The sequence below is a fragment of the Jaculus jaculus genome, chromosome 1, assembly GCF_020740685.1.
Source record: "Jaculus jaculus isolate mJacJac1 chromosome 1, mJacJac1.mat.Y.cur, whole genome shotgun sequence".
Taxonomy (NCBI): domain Eukaryota; kingdom Metazoa; phylum Chordata; class Mammalia; order Rodentia; family Dipodidae; genus Jaculus; species Jaculus jaculus.
The window spans coordinates 32,404,339-32,424,285 of record NC_059102.1 but is presented as its reverse complement, the minus strand read 5'-3'; the positions used below and the strand labels follow the sequence as shown (position 1 = coordinate 32,424,285).

The window sequence follows — 19,947 nt, the reverse complement described above, 5'->3', positions numbered from 1 at the left end:
GCGCCCCCTTGTGCATCTGGCTAATGTAGGTCCTGGGGAAATGAGCCTCGAACCAGGGTCCTTAGGCTTCACAGGCAAGTGCTTAACCACTAAGCCATCTCTCCAGCCCAATTTTTTTTTTTTTTTTTTTAAGCAGGGTCCCATTCTAGGTCCCATTCAAGGCTGGCCTTGAACTCATAGCAGTCCTCCTACCTGAGCTCCCAAGTACTGGGATTAAATCTCTAGGCTGGCCTGGAACACATGGTGATCCTCTTACCTCAGTCTCCTGAGGGTTGGGATGAAAGGTGTGGGCCACCATGCCTGGAAAATCTCAATTTTTAAATGTTAGCCTATGACATTTTCTTTTTTTTTCAGGCAGGGTCTCACTCTAGCTCAGTCTGACCTGGAATTCTCTATGTATTCTCAGGGTGGCCTTGTTCTCATGGTGATCCTACTACCTCTGCCTCCTGAATGCTGGGATTAAAGGCATGTGCCACCATGCCTAGCTCATTACTTTTTTGCTTTTTGAGGTAGAGTTTCACTCTAGTGCAGGCTGACCTGGAATTCACTATGTAATCTCAGGGTGGCCTCAAACTCATAGCGATCCTCCTACCTCTTTCTTCCAAGTGCTGGGTCATGACTTTTTTTTGAGGTAGAGTCTTGTTCCAGCCCAGGCTGGCTTGGTATTCACTATGTAGTCTCAGGCTGGCCTTGAACTCAGTGATCCTCCTATGTCTGCCTCCTAAGTGCTGGGATTAAAAGCATGCGCCACCACGCCCAACAGGCCTATGACTTTTTAATGGGATCAAACAAATGCAGGTCACCAGTATGCCATCTCAGCACTAGACAGAGGCAGGTATGTGGTAGGGTGGGAGCATGACAGGAATGACAGGGCATGAGAACAGGGACCATGGTGCTGTTTGGATCAAGAGTTTATGGTGTCAGCAGCCTAGTTAGTACCTGACACAAAGCAGACACCGAGTGAGAACTGGAACACACCAAAGGGCCTTTAGGAAAGGCCGAGGCAGCATGCTGTCTTCTCAGCAGGTCTGATGGGGAGACCAGCCAGAGCATACAGGGACTACTGTCTAAATACCATACTGGGCTACAGTCTAAACACCAGCCAAAACTTTTATTTTGGTTTCAACTGAGAAGCTTCAGAGTCCAGTTTCAGCAAAAGTCTCTTGTTAGCTCTTCCTCAGTAGGGATGTATGGGGCTCAAGTTACTCTAAACCAACCCAAAGGAGAGGCAGCTTCAAGCATGCCAAGGAACTGCATTCCCCCAAAAGGCCAGGCTAGCCAGCCAGGTTGCTACTCACAGGCTAAGCACAGCTTGCATGGAGATGAAAAGAGCTGGCACGTTGAAGGTCTCGAAGAAAACTTCAGCAGCTCGCTCCCGGTTTTTCCGTGGGTTTAAGGGTGCCTCAGTCAGGAGCACAGGATGCTGGTAAAAGGAGCCCGAGGGGCAGGCAGAGTAAGGCCAGGTTCTACCCTCATGATGGGGGGCAGCCCCTGTCTTGTTGGTTTAATAGCCCAAGGTACTTTTGTCATTTTCCTTGAAGGAAAGGCAAGTTGAGCTCTTCACCAAACCCTGCCCAAGTCAGTTTTTCAACTTTTTTTTTTTTTTTTGGTTTTTCAAAGTAGAGTCTTGCTCTAGTCCAGGCTGACCTGAAATTCACTATGTAGTCTCAGGGTGGCCTTGAACTAATAATGGCAATCCTCACCTCTGACTCCCAAGGGCTAGGACCACACCCGACTTCAACTTTTCAACTATATGCCCTATCTAAAGTCTCATTTTGGGGCTGGAGAGATGGCTTAGTGGTTAAGGTGCTTGCCTGCAAAGCTTGAGGACCCAGGTTTGATTCCCCAGTACCCACGTAAGCCAGATGCACAAGGCGGTGTATGCATCTAGAATGTTTGCAGTGGCTGGAGGCCCTAGCACACCCATTTTCACTCTCTGCCTTTTTCTCTCTTTCAAATAAAAACTTAAAAAAATAAAAAGAATAAAGTCGCATTTTGTCCTCACCCTTACACTCTGACTGTCTTTCTTGAACTCCAAGATTCCTCTACAGTTCCTTTTTTTTTTTTTTTTTTTTTTAACTTTTTCAAGATAGGGTCTCACTCTAACCCAGGCTGATCTGGAATTCACTCTGTATTGTCAGGGTGGTCTTGTACTCAGTGATCCTCCTACCTCTGCCTCCTGAGTGCTGGGATTAAAGGAGTGTACCACCACACCCAGATTACAGTTCCTTTTATCTACTGTGTGTCTCCTGCTGTCAAGATTTTGTCAGGCTGGGGAGATGGCTCAGTGGTTAAAGGTGCTTTCTTGGAAAGCTTGCTGGCCTAGGTGCAATTCCCCAATATTGATGTTAAGCCAGATGCACAAAGTGGAGCATGTATCTGGAAATTGTAGTGGCAAAAGGCCCTGGTGCATCCATACTTTTTCTCTCATTTCTTTCTCTCTGCTTGCAAATAAATAAAAAACTTTAAAATATATTTTGCTTTTTATTATTAGAAAGAGAATTGGTACGCCAGGGCCACCAGCCACTGCAAATGAACTCCAGACACATGTGCCACCATGTGCATCTGGCTTATGTGGGACCTGGAAAATCAAACCTGAGTCCTTAGGTTGTGCAGGCAGGCACCTTAACTACTAAGCTATTTCTTCAGCCCCAGTAAATAAAAATTTTTTGAGAGAGAGGGAGAGAATGGGCGCACCTGGGCCTTTCAGCCTCTGTGAAAACTCCAGGCGCATGCGCCCTCTTGTGGGCATGTGTGGCATTGCATGCTTGCATCACTGTTGGATCTGGTTATATGTGGGGATCTGGAGGATTTGAACAGGAGTTCTTAGGCTTCAGAGACAAGCACCTTAAATGCTAAGCCATCTTTCCAGCCCCCAAATATCTTTTTTTGTTTATTTTTATTTAGTTATTTGAGAGCAACAGACAGACAGAGGAGGGAGAGAGAGAAAGAATGGGCACGCCAAGGCTTCCAGCCACTGCGAACAAACTCCAGACATGTGCGCCCCCTTGTGGATCTGGCTATCGTAGGTCCTGGGGAACTGAGCCTCGAACCAGGGTCCTTAGGCTTCACAGGCCAGCACTTAACTGCTAAGCCATCTCTCCAGAGCCCAAAAATATTTTTTAAAAAAGATTTTGCTATGCTGGGCGTGGTGGCACATGCCTTTAATCTCAGCACCTGGGTGGCAGAGAGGATCGCCGTGAATTCGTGGCCACCCTGAGACTACATAGTAAATTTCAGGTCAGCCTGGGCTAGAGCAAGACCCTATGTCCAAAAAAAAAAAAAAAAGATTTTGTTAAAGTTTGAATTTTAATGGCTTAAATATTTTTCAAAATAGAAAATTAAATTTATTTAAGATTGATTCTTTCTAAATATTTATATTTATATCCATAGAATAATGCTGCTCTCAGCTTTGGTCAGTGAAACTTCATTTTGCAGTGGGCTGTGGTTACTAAGGATACTCAAAATTCATCAAATGGTTGGAGAGATGGCTTAGTGGTTAAAGTGCTTGTCTGTGAAGCCTGAGGACCCAGGTTCCCAGTACCCATATAAACCCGATGCACAAGGTGGCACATGTGTCTGGAATTCATTTGCAGTGGCTAGAGGCCCTAGCACACCCATTCTCTCTCTACCTGCCTCTTTCTCTCTCATACTCTCAAATGAAATAAATAAATAGATTATTAAAAAAAAAAACTCGGGCTGGAGAGATGGCTTAGTGGTTAAGGCACATGCCTATGAAGCCTAAGGACCCAGGTTCAATTCTCCAGGTCCCACATAAGCCACATAAGTTGGCATGTGTATCTGAAGTTTGTTTGCAGTGGCCAGAGGCTTTGGCATGCTCTCTCTCTCTCACTTTCTCTCTCTTTCTCTCACTGTCTCTGTCTCAAATAAATAAATAAATAAATAAATACATAAATAAAGTCTTAAAAAATAAACTCTGAAGGGAAGAGAAAGGAAAGGAGGAGGTATTGTATATATGTAAGTACAATGATTGAGATGGGGAGGGGATATGATGGAGAATGGAATTTCAAAGGGAAAAATGGGGGGAGAGGCATTACCATGGGATATTTTTTATAATCATGGAAAATGTTAATAAAAATTGAGAAAAAAAAATCCTCTCTGGCCATAGCGGTACATGCTGAATGAATATCAGCTTTAAATATGCATGCCAGTTTGTGCATTTTTCTTTTTTTTTAATTTTTAAATTTTTATTTATTTATTTGAGAGCGACAGACACAGAGAGAAAGACAAGAGGGAGAGAGAGAATGGGCGCGCCAGGGCTTCCAGCCTCTGCAAACGAACTCCAGACGCGTGCGCCCCCTTGTGCATCTGGCTAATGTGGGACCTAGGGAACCGAGCCTTGAACCGGGTTCCTTAGGCTTCACAGGCAAGCGCTTAACCGCTAAGCCATCTCTCCAGCCTGAGTTTGTGCATTTTTTTCAAATAAAATTAAAGCCATACATTGTACCACCACCAACAACAAAAAAAAACCCTCACCATGAGTTCGAGGCCACTCTGAGACTACAGGGTGAATTCCAGGTCAGCATGGGCTACAGTGAGACCCTACCTCAAAAAAAAAAAAAAAAAGCCCTAACAGGGACATCTACATTACCCCCAACCGAGGGTCAGAGAACATTATGGAGGCAGAAAGAATGTAAGTGCCAAAGGATGGGGCGGAGTGTTGTGGAACACTGTGTTCCAGACATGATAGGTCTACTACACTAATGAACTCACAGAAGCTGTGGTCACCTGCACAAGAATGGGCCAGTATCACTGATGGTGAAGGAGCTCATGAGGCTCAACCCCGCCCCACCTTGAGTGGTTAGCAGTTAAGGGTCGCTGGGGAAGATATTTTCTTCAGTGGCATGTTGCCCATGCTCATGCAGACACCCCTAATTAAACTCTGTAGGTCATTAAAAGACAAAAAAGACCGCAAAGTAGAAGTGAGTCTACTTAGGAAGAAGGGGTTCAGGAGGAGGATAATAAGAGAAGACAATGGAGGTAAGTCGAATCAAAATAAAGTACATTATATACATGTATAAAAACTGTCAAAGAAAGCTGGGAGTTGTGGCACACATCATTAATCCTAGCACTTTGGAGGCAGAGGTAGGAGGATCTCCAAGAGTTTGAGGCTATCCTGAGACTACATAGAGAATTCCAGGTCAGCATGGGCTACAGAGAAACCCTACCTTGAAAAACAAAAACAAGAGCAAGCTGCGGGCGAGAGCGGGGCGGCGCCGCGTGCTGGGCGAGGGCGGGTTCCTGGCCGCGGGTGCCGGCTTCGCAGGGCAAAGGGCTCCGAGGGAGCGCCAAGAGCAGGTCCAAGCTGAACTGAGAGAACTCGTTTCTCCTGGGGATGTGGGGCCCCAGCCGTCTGCCGGCTGCCCCTGGAAGTCCTCAGAGAGCCATCCCGTGCCCCTGGTCAACTGATAATCCTAGCTCATGGCGTTTGACCTCCTCCACCCCAAGCCTAGACCACACCTTCTGTACAGGGACGCCAGTTCAGGTCACGTTCTGTGGTGCTTTTTGTCTATGGGGCTTTTTCCTAAGTGATCAATTGTAAACCCCCACACACACCCGTTTGCTGTCTTCTTACTTGAGTGCTCAGCTCTGCTCCTGCCCGTTACTTCTGTCTGGAAAGTTCTGCTGGGGGTTGATCTGTCTCCAGCACAACTCGCAGGAAACCCTTCACCGCCACCCTGACCCCTGCATGCCTGGTCCCCCATCCTCTTCCCATCCACACCTCCTAGGCAGCATTTGAAGAGCCAATGGGGGATCCCCACTTCATTCCCAGCCCAAGAGTTCTGGAACATCTGCCATTCTGGGAACTGCTGGACGCTTTCATCCTAGACTGCCATCCCACATCAGCTGTCTCCTCTCCTCGCCTGTCTGCTCTATCAAGTCCGGGGATGAGTGCTGCTGTCTCAAGTGACTGTACGGCCTAAGGACAGCTGTTTCTTTAGAAATGGTCCTAAATCATGGAAAATGCTAATAAAAATTTTTTTAAAAAAGAAAAGAAATGGTTCTAGCATGGCTCCAACCACATTGGGGAGATGAGTGGCAGCCCTGGGTGGATGTGGATCTCCTGTTGTGAGTTTGGTGGGGAAGGGAAAGGAATATAGATTGTATTTAAAAATGTATATATGAATAGATCTCTATGTAACATGACACAGAAATAAATCTATAAGAAATCTCTGCTAAAAAAAAACAACAACAATAAAAAGCCAGACCTATCAAAAAATAAAATTATCTGGGCATGGTAGCACATGCCTTTAATCCCAACACTTGGGAGGCAGAGTATGATGGTTTGATTCAGGTGTCCCCCATAAACTTAGGTATTCTGAATGCTAAGTTTCCAGCTGATAGAGATTTGGGAATTAATACCTCCTGGAGGCAGTGTATTGTTGGGGGTGGGCTTATGGGGGTTATAGCCAGTGTCCCCTTGGCAGTGTTTGGCACACTCTCCTGTTCCTTTTGTCCACCGTATGTTGGTGAGGAGGTGATATCCATCCTCGCTCATGCTGTCATTTCCCCGCCATCATGGAGCTTCCCCTCGGGTCTGTAAGCAAAAATAAGCCTTTTTTTTCCACAAACTGCTCTTGGTCGGGTGATTTCTGCCAGCAATGTGAACGAGACTACAACAGTAATGTTGATACCAGAGGACTGGAAAGACCTGAATGCAGTAAAAACTATGGACGGTTGATTGAAGAGGGTGAGAAACAGTTTTGCTTGGACTGGGCTAGAAGCAGTTGTGTGAGAGGCTTGATGTTATGCTCATGTCCTGAGAACTTGCGTAGCGCTGCTTTGTGTAGAAACAGACTGATGTGAGCAGGGGGATATGGCACAGAAAACAATGACATCTTTGGGCCAAACCTTCTGCCCATTCATCTGCAATTGTATGAGAGATTATAACCATTGAGACTGGACCAACTGACATGCATTGGGACAACAGAAAAAAATGTAGACTATGGGGCTGGAGAGATGGCTTAGTGGTTAAGTGCTTGCCTGTGAAGCCTAAGGTCCTGGTTCAAGGCTCGATTCTTCAGTACCCACGTAAGCCAGATGCACAAGGTGGCTCATGCATCTGGAGTTCATTTGCAATGGCTGGAGTCCCTGGTGCGCCCATTCTCTTTCTCTCTGCATCTTTCTCTCTGTGTCTGTCTGTTGCTCTTAAATAAATAAATAAAAATAAACAAAAATTTCTTTTTAAATGTAGACTTTTTTGAAGGGACCTGAGTGCTCAAGGGGTGTTCTGTTCTTCAAAGTCTGCTTTATTCCCCCCTGAATTAACAAATTGGCACCCTACCTGGTATTGTGGAGTATAAGAAATGCAGGAAAGAGAGGGTAATTGAATTGTCAACATGGTCTTGTGTTTTGGAAACGGCCATGGACATTGTGAAGCAGGTTTGCTGGATGCCTGCGTGGAGACCTGATGGAGCAGTGAGGATGGACCGTGGGTTGCAGTACAGACCCAGTGGAGATTCCGGGACCACGAGATGGCTGCTAAGGAGAGCTGCTAGCCCCAATGAAGTTTTCCAGGACTGTGAGTAGCCTAGCTGGAGGGATGGCATTGGAACTCCAGAGACTTGTTGCTGGTTAGAATTATCGGACTTGGAGACTTGTTACTGGCTAGAGTTGTTGGACTTGGAGCTACAGAGTTTGATGTTTGCCCTGGTTGTTTTAAATCTTGTACTGGCTGAAAACTTCTTTGCTGCAGACTGGGTTAAAAAGCAGGATCCTACAATTTGTTGTCTCCAAGAAACTCACCTTTCTACAAAGGATAGACATTATCTTAGGGTGAAAGGTTGGAAGACGGTGTTTCAAGCAAATGGGCCTAGAAAACAAGCAGGGGTTGCTATCCTAATATTGGACAAGGTAGACTTCAGTCCAACGTTAGTCAAGAAAGATAAGGAAGGTCACTTTATATTGATTAAGGGCACACTCCAACAGGAGGACATTACAATCCTAAACATATATGCACCTAACATGGGGGCTCCCAAATTCGTCAAACAAACACTATTAGAACTAAGGTCACAGATAACACCAAACATAGTGGTGGTGGGTGACTTTAACACCCCACTCTCATCAATTGACAGGTCATCCCAGGAAAAAATAAACAGAGAGGCATCTGGACTAAATGAGGTCATAGAAAGAATGGACCTAACAGATATATACAGAACATTTCATCCAAAGGCTGCAGAATATACATTCTTTTCAGCAGCACATGGAACATTCTCTAAAATAGACCATATATTAGGACACAAAGAAAATCTTAACAAATTCAGGAAAATTGAAATAATTCCTTGCATTCTATCTGACCACAATGGAATTAAACTATAAATCAGTAGCAAGAAAGGCTACAGAGCATACACAAAATCATGGAAACTTAACAATACACTACTGAATGATGAATGGGTCAATGAAGAAATCAAGAAGGAAATCAAAAAATTTAGAGTCAAATGATAATGAGAGCACAACATACCAAAATCTCTGGGACACAATGAAGGCAGTTGTAAGAGGTAAATTTATAGCCTTAAGTGCCTATATTAAGAAATTAGAAAGGTCGCAAGTAAACGACCTAATGCTTCACCTTAAAGCCTTGGCAAAAGAACAAGGCAAACCAAAAATCAGTAGACGGGAAGAAATAATAAAGATTAGGGCAGAAATTAATGAAAACTTCTTTGCTATGCTCAATGCCATCTTGTGCAATGTGAATGTTTATTCTGTGCCATTATAGGTTTTGGGGAGTTTATTTTATTTTATTTTATTTTTTTTGGTATTATGGCCTTGGATTATGGGGATGTTTGAACATCATTAGGATTGATAAAAACTATGGGGACTTTTAAAGTTGGGTGAATTTGTTGCATTTTATATCATGTATCAGTTTATGGGGGCCATAGACAGAATGTGGTGGTTTGATTCAGATGTTCCCATAAACTTAGGTGTTCTGAATGCTAGGTTCCCAGCTGATGGAGATTTGGGAATTAATGCCTTCTGGAGGCAGAGTACTGTTGGGGGCGGGCTTATGGGTGTTATAGCCAATTTCCCCATGCCAGTGCTTGGCACACTCTCCTGTTGCTGTTGTCCACCTGATGTCGGTGAGGGGGTGATGTCCACCCTCTGCTCATGCCATATTTTCCTCTGCCATCATGGAGCTTCCCCTTGAGTCTGTAAGCAAAACTAAACCTTTCTTTTTCCCCACAAGCTGCTCTTGGTTGGGTGATTTCTGCCAGCAATGTGAACCTAACAAGAGGTAGGAGGATCACTGTTAGTTTGTGGTCACCCTGAGACCAAATAGTGAATTCCAAGTCAGCCTAAGCTAGAGTGAAACCCTACCTCAAAAAAACAGGAAAAAAAAGTTTATTCAAGTTTAATTCTTTTCTTAGATATATCTAACCTTTTTTCTTGTTTTGGATGTTTTTTTTTAAATTTAATTTATTTTTGTTTTTTGCAAGGTAGGGTCTCATTCTAGCGTAGGATGACCTGGAATTCACTATGTAGTCTCAGGGTGGCCTCGATCCTCCTACCTCTGCCTCCCAAGTGCTGGGATTAAAGGCATGCGCCACCATGCCTGGTCTCTAAAATTGAATAAACTTTTAAGAATCTGGAAATTGGGCTGAAGAGATGGTTTAGCGGTTAAGGCGTTTGCCTGCAAAGCCCAAGGACTTTGGTTTAATACCCTAGGACTCACGTAAGCCAGATGCACAAGGTGACACATGCATCTGGAGTTTGTTTGCAGTGGCTAGAGGTCCTGGCACACCCATTCTCTCTCTGTGTGTGTCTCTTTATCTTTCACTCTCATAAATAAATAAATAAATGAATAAAATTTTTAAAAAACGTTAGAAATTGATATACTCTCCTTTTATCTGAATGGGGCACTGCTTCCTTGAAAGCTGATGAGCAAGGGACTCTGATTACAAAAGATGGGGTTTGAATCTCAGCTCTGTCACCTTATTCAGTAGAAGATCTTGGAAATATTATTTAGTTTTTCTGAATTAAATTAAAAATTTTTTAGAGCCAGGTGTGGTGGCGCACGCCTTTAATCCCAGCACTCGGGAGGCAGAAGTAGGAGGATAGCCGTGAGTTCAAGGCCACCCTGAGATGACAGAGTTAATTCCAGGTTAGCCTGGACCAGAGTGAGACCCTACCTCAAAAAAAAATTAGATAAGATCTTATATAGCCCAATCTGGCATCAAACTTGCTATATAGCCAAGGATGACTTTGAATTCCTGATCATTCTACCTCTACCCTCCAAGTGTTGGAACTTCAGCTGTGTATCACACCTAGCCTGTTTTTTGAACTTATGTTCTCTTGTTTGTAAAATGAAAATAATTCCTTTTGTTTTTGTCCTTGTATTTGTTTGTTTGTTTGTTTTATTTCAGGAAATGGCCATGTTATGTAGTGTGGACTGGCCTGGAATTTGCAACAATCCTTTTTTTTTTTTTGAGTGAGAGAAAGAGAATTGGCACGACAGGGCCTCAGCCACTGCAATGGAACTCCAGATGCTTGCACCACCTAGTGTGCATGTGCAACCTTGCACTTGCCTCACCTCTGTGCATCTGGGTTATATGGGCTCTGAAGAGAAATTGAACACAGGTCCATAGGCTTCACAGGCAAGCGCCTTAACCCCTAAGCCATCTCTCCAGCCCAACAATCCTCTCATCTCTGCATGTATATATATACATATGTATATGTATATAAAATTTGTTTTTTTCGCCGGGCATGGTGGCGCACACCTTTAATCCCAGCACTCAGGAGGCAGAGGTAAGAGGATCACTGTGAGTTCAAGGCCACCCTGAGACTCCATAGTGAATTCCAGGTCAGCCTGGGCTACAGTGAGACCCTACCTGGAAAAAACAAAAAACAAAAAACAAAAAAAAAAAAAAATTGTTTTTTCAAAGTAGGGTCTTGCTCTAGCCAAGGCTGACCCGGAATTCACTACGTAGTCTCAGGCTGGACTTGAAATCATAGCAATCCTACCTCAGCCTCCCAAATGCTGGAATTAAAGGCATTCGCCACCATGCTCGGCCAGTTCTAATGTATGTATATACATACATACACACATACACACACACTTGTTGTTGTTTCTCAAGGTAGAGTCTCACTCTAGTCCAGGCTGACCTGTTCACTATGGAGTCTCAGGGTGGCCTTGAACTCATGGCGATCCTCCTATCTCTGTTCTAATATTTTAATGGGAATGGTGGAAAGAGTAAATTTGAATGTGTCTCAAAAGCACGAGGCCTAGTTTGTGGCACATGGTAAGCCTAACCCTCTCGGCAGTTCTTGTGGTCCTCATTTTCTCTGGGCTGCAGTTTTGCATACTGCCCAGGGCATCCTGTGGGACAGTCTCTTACCTCCTCTGAGAAAGTCTGTAGCTGGTCCTTAGAATAGACGTATTGCCAGATGCGCTCCATGTCATTCCAGTCCTTGACGATGCCGTGCTCCATGGGATAGCGGATGGACAGCAGCCCCCGATGCTCCTGGAGGCAGAGGGCAGGACTGGCAGCAGCACTTGGGCTCTGCCCGGGATCCTGTGCTACCCTGCCTGAGCTGTGCCAGTGGAATTGCTTCAAAGGAGCCTTGACTTCCTGAGCTCCCACATGCGGTCTTTTACTCACGCTATGATGGGTGCCTATTCTCTGAGGCTTAGACTGGATGCACCAAATTGCCCCCGTTGTACAACTAGATGTATAGCAGAGGACTTCTGCATTCCCATGGCCCACATGTGCCCAATGGCACCTCTGCCTCGTCCTGGGACCCCAGTTCCCACCTCTGGCCTCAGCATTTGAGGCCAAATTTGCAACAATGACTCTGTAGTTTTATTTCCTAGAGGCTGCCTGAGGGTTCTGCCCAAACTGGGCTAATGAGCTCATCCCTAAGGCAGCATGCCAGGCTGGATTGCCCGAGTCACTTTTGCCAAAAATTTAACCAAGCCTACTTTTTTTTTTTTTTTTTTAAGCCAATCCTGTTAGTACCTTAATAGCTACCCAACAAGTAAGACTCATTTTGATCATGGATAAGACAGTGACAGGATGCAGAAAGAAAGCAAATCATGTTTTCTAGACTGGTCTCCATTTCCCAAAATGGGGTTCCAGACATTTCTTATCCAAGGCCAGAGTCTGCTCCTAGAAGTAGTACACCACTCAGGCCTAGCATGAGGACTGAGCGGGAGATGTTAGGAGAAACCTGCCTCTTTGGATCATCGCTGTGTCCAACTCTCATACTCTTCCCATGGGGTGAATAGGCCTCAGACTGAGGCCAATTCTGTTGGATTGGGAATTACCTCAGCTTTGGGGCCAATGAAGATGTCACCTTCAAGGGCTCCTGCCATGACACGAACATGCTTAGGTCTGCCCACACTAGAAGAGACAGCAAGGAGAAACATCATTTTATTTGTTTAGTTATTTGTGAGAGAAAGAGGTAGATAGGCAAGAGAAAATGGGTGCGCTTGGGCCTCTAGCCACTGCAAATGAACTCCAGGGGTATGTGCCACCTTGTACATCTGGAGTTACATAAGTACTGGGAAACTGAACTTGGGTCATTAGGCTTTGCAGGTAAGTGTCTTAATTTCTGAAATCATTTCTCCAGCCCCAACAAACATCATTTTCCCCCCTCAAAGCAAGGTCTCTCTAGCCCAGGCTGACCTGGTATTCACTCTGTATTCTCAGGGTGGCCTTGAACTCACGGTGATTCTCCTGCCTTTGCCTCCCAAGTGTAGGATTAAAGTTGCATATCACCACCCCCAGTCACAATCATCTTTTTTTTTGTTTTGTACAAAGACTAACATGAGAGAAAAAAAGGGGACAAAGGTGATAAGACTCCCAAACTCCCAATTAAGCCTAAGAATGACTTACTAGTTTGGAAAGCAGTATTTGGGGATCTGGTCACCAGCAAAACCAGCTTTAATCACACCGGATCCCTGAGGAGAGAAGAAATGAGAATCATCACTAAACCTAGAGGCTATCTATATGGTTCCATTTTCTCTAAAGGAGAAACGGTATATTTGCATAAAATATATGTATTTATAAGCCTACCTGGGTGTGGTGGTGTACGCCTTTAATCCCAGTACTTGGGAGGCAGAGGCAGGAGGATCGCTCTGGGTTCTAGGCCAGTGTGTAACTACAGAGTAAACTCCAGGCAAGTCTGGGCTAGTGAGACCCTACCTGGAGGTGGGAGGGGAGACAAGCCTAGAAAAAGTTCAATACACATCCAGGGAGGGAAGTAGCCTGAGGATGACGATCATAAGGACATGAGAACTATTGCAAACTCAATATACTGTTTGTTTTTTCTGTACTCTCACTTTTCTACATTGAACATATTTTACTTTGGGAATTAAAAAATAATATTAAGGGCTGGAGAGATGGCTAGGTGGTTAAGGCATTTGCCTGCGAAGCCAAAGGACCCAGATTTGATTCCCCAGGACCCACGTAAGCCAAATGCACAAGCAGCACATGTGTCTGGAGTTCATTTGCAGTGGCTACAGGCCCTGGTGTGCTCATTCTCTCTCTGTCTGTCTATCTTCTCTGTCTCTCTGCTTGCAAATAAATAAATAAAATTTTAAAAATATTAATAGGAAAAATATATTAATAGGGTCAGGCTAGTGGCTCACACCTTTAATCCCTGCACTCAGGAAGCAGAGGTAGGAGGATTGCTGCTGTGAGTTCAAGGCTAGCCTGCGACTATAGGGTGAATTCCAGGTCAGCCTGGGCTACAGTGAGACTCTACCATGAAAAAAAACAAAAACAAAAAATAAGAATAGAGCCATTCCACCTCACTGCCAATTGGTACTACCTGCAGCCTCAAACACAGATGACAAAGATACCAAGAATAAGTGACTTTGTACTCAGCACTAAACATACCATCTAATCCACACCCTCCAGGGCTTAGGGAACCTTACAGGGAAAGGGGAGGAAAGAAAGTAGGAGAAGGATGAGAAGTGGGGCTGTGGAATGCTGTCTTCTGGATACAAGCAGCATGGTGCACTCATGTACTCACAGAGATGGGGTTTCCTGTATGTGACTGAGCCTATCAGTATCTCATCATAGATGAGACCCCAAACTTGCCAGAGTAAATAGTAGAAACTGATGATTGCTGGGAGAGGAGAAATCATGACCTTTTGGGGACCACTGGAGGATTGCCTACTCTAGTAAATAACCTCTTGCCCATGATTATGCAAGTGACCCTAATTTTAATCAGAGGGTCAAAAAATAAATAAGGCACAGCCGGGCATGGTGATGCACGCCTTTAATCCCAACACTCGCCTTTAATCCCAACACTCGGGAGGCAGAGGTATGAGGATCGCCGTGAGTTCAAGGCCACCCTGAGAGTAAGTAGTGAATTCCAGGTCAGCTTGGGCTAGAGTGAAACCCTACCCTCAAAATAAATAAGTAAATAAATAAGGCATGAAACCAGGATGGGCATCTAATGGGAAGAAGAAGAACTTTAGTGGAAGGGGAAAGGATAAGTGGGGACATCAAAGTACAGTGGATAGATGTATTAAATTGTTAAAAACTCAAAAGTAGGCCGGGCATGGTAGTGCACGCCTTCAATCCCAGCACTCAGGAGGCAGAGGTAGGAGGACTGCCGTGGGTTCAAGGCCACCCTGAGACTCCATAGTGAATTCCAGGTCAGCCTGGGTTAGAGTGAGACCCTACCTCGAAAAATAAAAACAAAAACAAAAAAAAGAAAATTCAAAAGTATTAAAGACAGAACACCTGAGAAGCTTCAAAGCCACAAGTTCAAGAACATAACTGTGGACTGGAGGAATGGCTTAGTGGTTAAGGCGTTTGCCTGCAAAGCCAAAGGACACAGGTTACCCAGATGCACAAGGGGGCACACCCGTCTGGAGTTTGTTTGCAGTGGCTGGAGGCCCTGGAGCACCCATTCTCTCTCTCTCTCTGTCAAATAAATAATAATAAAAAAAGAACATAACTGGGAATGGGGGGTACAAGTTACTCTTTCTGTTCTTTCGGCATAGGGTGATTTCAACCTACTTTCCCAGCTCAGGCCTGAACTTTGCTGGTTCCCAGGTCTCTGGGACACCTCCCACTATGGGCAAGGTCTTGAGTACAGATCATTATGCTGGAATACAAGCTGCCTAGTTCTTACTGCAACAACGGAACACTATGCTTTGTACAGTTTATTTTTTATTTATTAGAGATGAGAGAGAGGGCATCCAGGGCCTCCACTGCAAACAAACTCCAGACGCATGCACCACCACGTGCATCTGGCTTATGTGGGCTCTGGAAAATCAAACCTGGGTCTTTAGGCTTTGCACGCAAGTGCCTCAACCACTAAGTAGGTGGCTGGGGAGTTGAATCTGGGTTGGCAGGCTTTGCAAGCAAGTGCTTTTAACTGCTGAGCCATCTGTTAGCCCCCCTTCGTTTGATTTCCCCCCTTTTTTTTTGTTTTTTTGAGGTAGGGTCTTGCTCTAGCCCAGGTTGACCTGGAATTCACTGTTTAGTCCTTGAACTCACTGCAATCCTCCTACCTCTGCCTTCTGAGTGCTGGGATTAAAGGCGTGCACCACCATGCCCGGCTTTTCATTTTTAAAAATTTATTATTATTATTATTGTTTTGGTTTTTTGAGGTAGGATCTCACTCTAGCTCAGGCTGACCTGGAATTCACTATGTAGTCTCAGGGTGGCCTTGAACTCACGGTGATCCTCCTACCTCTGCCTCCTGAGTGCTGGGATTAAAGGCATGCACCACCATGCCTGGCTCTGGTTTTTACTTGGGTACTGGGGAATCAAATTTGGGCCATCAGGCTTTGCAAACAAGTACCTTTAACCTCTGAGCCATCTCTCCAGCCCTTTTTTGATTTTTTTGAAGTAGAGTCTCACTCTATCCCAGGCTAGCCTCGAACTCATGGTAATCCTCCTACCTCAGCCTCCTGAGTGCTGGGATTAAAGGCACCAACACACCTGGCTTCTTTCTTTGTTTTACTCCTTAGTCTCCTGATGGTAACTGAGTAGGGAAGTCTTAAGCCTGCTCAGAGAGCAGGAGATGAGACCCACAATCCTAATGCTCTGATATGTGGTATGTCAGCTGAGTGTGGTGTCCTGTAAAGTGCTGTTTTCCAGCCTGCACCACTGGTCCCTTCTAGGGCATAACCAATGTAAACACTGACTCTAGCCTTGGCTCCCTTCTTGTCTCTCTGTTTCTTGCTCCTCTACATACAGGCACAGGGGTGAAGGCCGTAAGACTGGCTATCCTGATGTCTGCCCCTGGCAAGAGAGGTGGTGGGTGTAGAGAAGTGGCTGAAGGACCAAGGAAACAGCACGGGTGGGGCTGTGCAGGGCCGGCCAGTGCTCTATGGGAGCAGGCACTTCTGCCAGCAGAAGCGAGCGAACAAGAGACAATGTGCAGACTCACTGGCCTGGGCAGTACAGCAAGAAGCCCAGGAAGGTAAAGCTGTAAACTGAGCTGAAAGGGTGGGAGGAAGGGAGAGTCCTACTGAAACGCCCAGGCTCTGAGACTGGTATGGGTAGGCAGGAACAGCACTGCATAAGAGAACTTCGGGAACTTGTTAGCTCAAGCTTCCAACAATTGCTCACCGTCTTCACCAGAGTGTGGGAACGCCAACAGACTAGCTGGAGCTGGCAGAGCTTGAAAACAAGAAGTAAAGAGGAGGGCTGGAGAGATGGCTTAGCAGTTAAGCGCTTGCCTGTGAAGCCTAAGGACCCCGGTTCGAGGCTCGGTTCCCCAGGTCCCACATTAGCCAGATGCACAAGGGGGCGCACGCATCTGGAGTTCGTTTGCAGCGGCTGAAAGCCCTGGCGCGCCCATTCTCTCTCTCTGTGTCTGTCCCTCTCAAATAAATAAATAAAAAATTTAAAAAAAAAAAAAGAAGTAAAGAGGAGTGCCAGGCGTGGTGGCGCACGCCTTTAATCCCAGCCCTCGGGAGGCAGAGGTAGGAGGATCACCATGAGTTCGAGGCCACCCTGAGACTCCATAGTGAATCCCAGCTCAGCCCGGGCTAGAGTGAGACCCTACCTCGAAAATTCAAAAAAAAGAAGTAAAGAGGAGAGCCATACTTCAAACCTGCACTTTTTTTTTTTTTTTTTTTTTTGAGACAGAGTCTCGTGTACACCAAGTTGGCCTTGGAGGTTGAACCTGAACTTCTGGTCCTCCTGAGTCCTAGGATTATAGGTATGCAACACCACACCCAGTTTAAAACCTGGATTTTTATGTATGTATGTATGTATGTATGTATATATGTATGTATGTATGTATTTGCAAGCAGAGAAAGATAGAAAAGACAGACAGAAAGGACGGACCAGGGTCTCCAGCCACTACAAACAAACTGCAGATGCATGCTCCAAGCTGGCTTTTAGTGGGCACTGGAGAATTGAACGTGGGTCATTAGGCTTTGCAGGGAAGTGCCTTAACCAAACCATCTCTTCAGCCTTTTATTTTTGCTTTTTATTTATTTTTTTTATTTTGCTTTTCTTTTTCAAGGTAGGGTCTTGATCTAGCCCAGACTGACCTGGAATTCACTATGTAGTAGCAAGGTGGCCTTGAACTCACAATGATCCTCCTACCCTCTGCCTTCCAAATGCTTGGATTAAAGGCATGTGTGACCATGCCTAGCTTAAAACCTGGACCTTTTTTTTTTTTTTTTTTTTTTGGCGAGGAGGGCTTTTGGAGTTAGGGTTTTACTCTAGCCCAGGCTGATCTGTAATTCACTATGCAGTCTCAGGGTGGCCTCTGCCTCCAGAGTGCTAGAATTCAAGGCATGTGCCACCACGCCCAGCTAAATCTTCATTTTTAAAAATATTTTTATTTATTTATTTATTTACTTGAGAGAGAGAGAGGCAGAAAGAGAGAGGGAGAGAATGGTGTGCCAGGGCCTCCAGTCACTGCAAACGAACTCCAGATGCATGCGCCCTTGTGCATCTGGCTTACATGGGTCTGCAAGAATCAAACGGGGATCCTTTGGCTTTGCAGATAAAAGGCTTGACCACTATGCCATCTCTCCAGCCCTAAATCCTGATTTTTTTAAAAAAATTATTTTTATTTATTTATTTGAGAGAGATAAAGAAATAGGCAAAGAGAGAAATACAGAAATAGGGAGAAAGAGAGAAAGAATGGGCATGTCGGGGCCTCCAGCCACTGCAGACAAACTCCAGATGCGTGTGCTCTCTGTGCATCTGGCCTACGTGGGTCCTGGGGAGTTGAACCTGGGTCCTTTGGCTTTGCAGGCAAGCACCTTAACTGCTAAACCATCTCTCCAGCCCAAATCTTGATATTTTTAGAAGATAATTTCTCAAGATGTTTGGCCTTTAGTTTACAGCAAAGGGACTAGTAGCAAGGTATATTAAGATGTCAAATTCGGGCTGGAGAGATGGCTTAGCAGTTAACTGCTTGCCTGCGAGGCCTAAGGACCCTGGTTCGAGGCTCATTCCCCAGGACCCACGTTAGCCAGATGCATAAGGGGGAGTTTGTTTGCAGTGGCTGGAGGGCCTGGCGTGCCCATCCTCTCTCTCTCTCTCTCTCTGTCGCTCTCAAATAAGTAATTTTAAAAAAAGGTGTGATGGTACAAGCATGTAATCCCAGAATTCAGAGACTGAGGTAGAAGGATCACGAGTCTGAGACCAGCCTGAGCTACATAACAAGAAACTGTCTCAAAAATAAAGCAAAATGATATCAGATTCATTTATTCCTGTCTGTCCCAGCAAGTGTAGAGTAGATAAGTTCAAACATAATGCCTTCCTCCTGAAGAATAACCCCTAGTTGGAGGTGATTATCCTTCTCCAATTAATCATCTCACAGCAAATCACTCTTACCAGTACCAAGCATCTCATTGTGCTTTCTATTAGAATTTATGGCTCGGATTTTTGTCTCTTTCACTCCAAGTTCCTTAAAGTTGGAGACTTCACCTTATCAGTAGTTTCTGGCATATGCTGGATACTCAGGAGATGTTGGCTAACTAAAGTTCAAATCAAGTGCAGAAGACTGGCAAATGGAACCCAAAGGAGTAGCTAGGCCAGCAGCCCCAGGCAGAGGCGGGGCAGGAAAAGCTACCAAAGTAGCATGGGCATGATGCACTCAGAGGAACAGGACCCAGCTTGTCCTTGTGTTGCCACCCTCTGCACCATGGTCCCGTCAGGCCCCTAGGTGAAAATCCCTGGGAAGTAGAGGTGGATGAGCTGTTCGGTTCTGCTCAAGCCAGACCAGGAGATTTTTTTTTTTTAATGGAACTTACAACTCAGAACTGTGTAGTGGCAAAGGAGATGCCACTCTTTTGGTTGTTCACTTTGGCAAAGGGAACGAACAAATGCCCTCTTGAGGCATCTTGGAAAAGTACTCTCATGGAAGATTTGGCTTACGAGGTCAGCTCGCAGCCACCACCACTGACCTTTCTTCTGTTGCAGCAAACGAAGAGCAATTCCCTCCATAAGGCTCTCAGGAACAGCTAGCTGGCCGTTGACCTTGTTGCTCAGACAAATTTTATCCTAAGCACTTCTGCTTAGTTTTAAAATATTTTCTTTATGTACTTGCAAACAGAGAGATACATAGAGAATGAGAAGAAGAGAGAGAGAATGAGTGTGCCAGGACCTCCAGTTACTGCAAATAAGCTCCAGATGAATGAGCCACTTTGTCATCTGGCTTACATGGGTACTGGGAATAGAACCTGGGTTGTTAGGCTTTGCAGGCAAGTGTGTTAACTGCTGAGTCACCACTCCAGCCCTCTCGTATTTTGCTGCTGTTGTTTTAGGTTTTCTTTTCTTTTTTTTTTTGAGGTAGGGTCTCACTCTAGCTCAGGCTGATTTGTAATTCACTATGCAGTCTCAGGCTGGCCTCAATCTCATGGCAATCCTCCTACCTCTGCCTCACAAATGCTGGGATTAAAGGTGTGCGGGGGAGACGGCGGAAGGCTTGTTACTTTTCAAGTAAGAACTGGATTTTGAGAGTTAGGGCTATTGATATCAGGACAGGTTGTCC

General features: G+C 45.2%; 1 protein-coding gene across 1 annotated transcript in view; it reads right to left on the bottom strand.

The window, feature by feature from the left end:
* Window positions 1-19,947, bottom strand: part of Actr1a (actin related protein 1A) — a 31,303-nt gene that overhangs the window by 5,723 nt on the left and 5,633 nt on the right. Inside the window, exons 2-5 of the mRNA XM_004659397.2 lie at window positions 12,855-12,919; window positions 12,284-12,359; window positions 11,355-11,480; window positions 1,299-1,423 (exon numbers count right to left, since the gene is read on the bottom strand). Coding sequence (XP_004659454.1) covers window positions 1,299-1,423; window positions 11,355-11,480; window positions 12,284-12,359; window positions 12,855-12,919 — 392 coding nt within the window. The remainder of the gene's footprint in view (window positions 1-1,298; window positions 1,424-11,354; window positions 11,481-12,283; window positions 12,360-12,854; window positions 12,920-19,947) is intronic.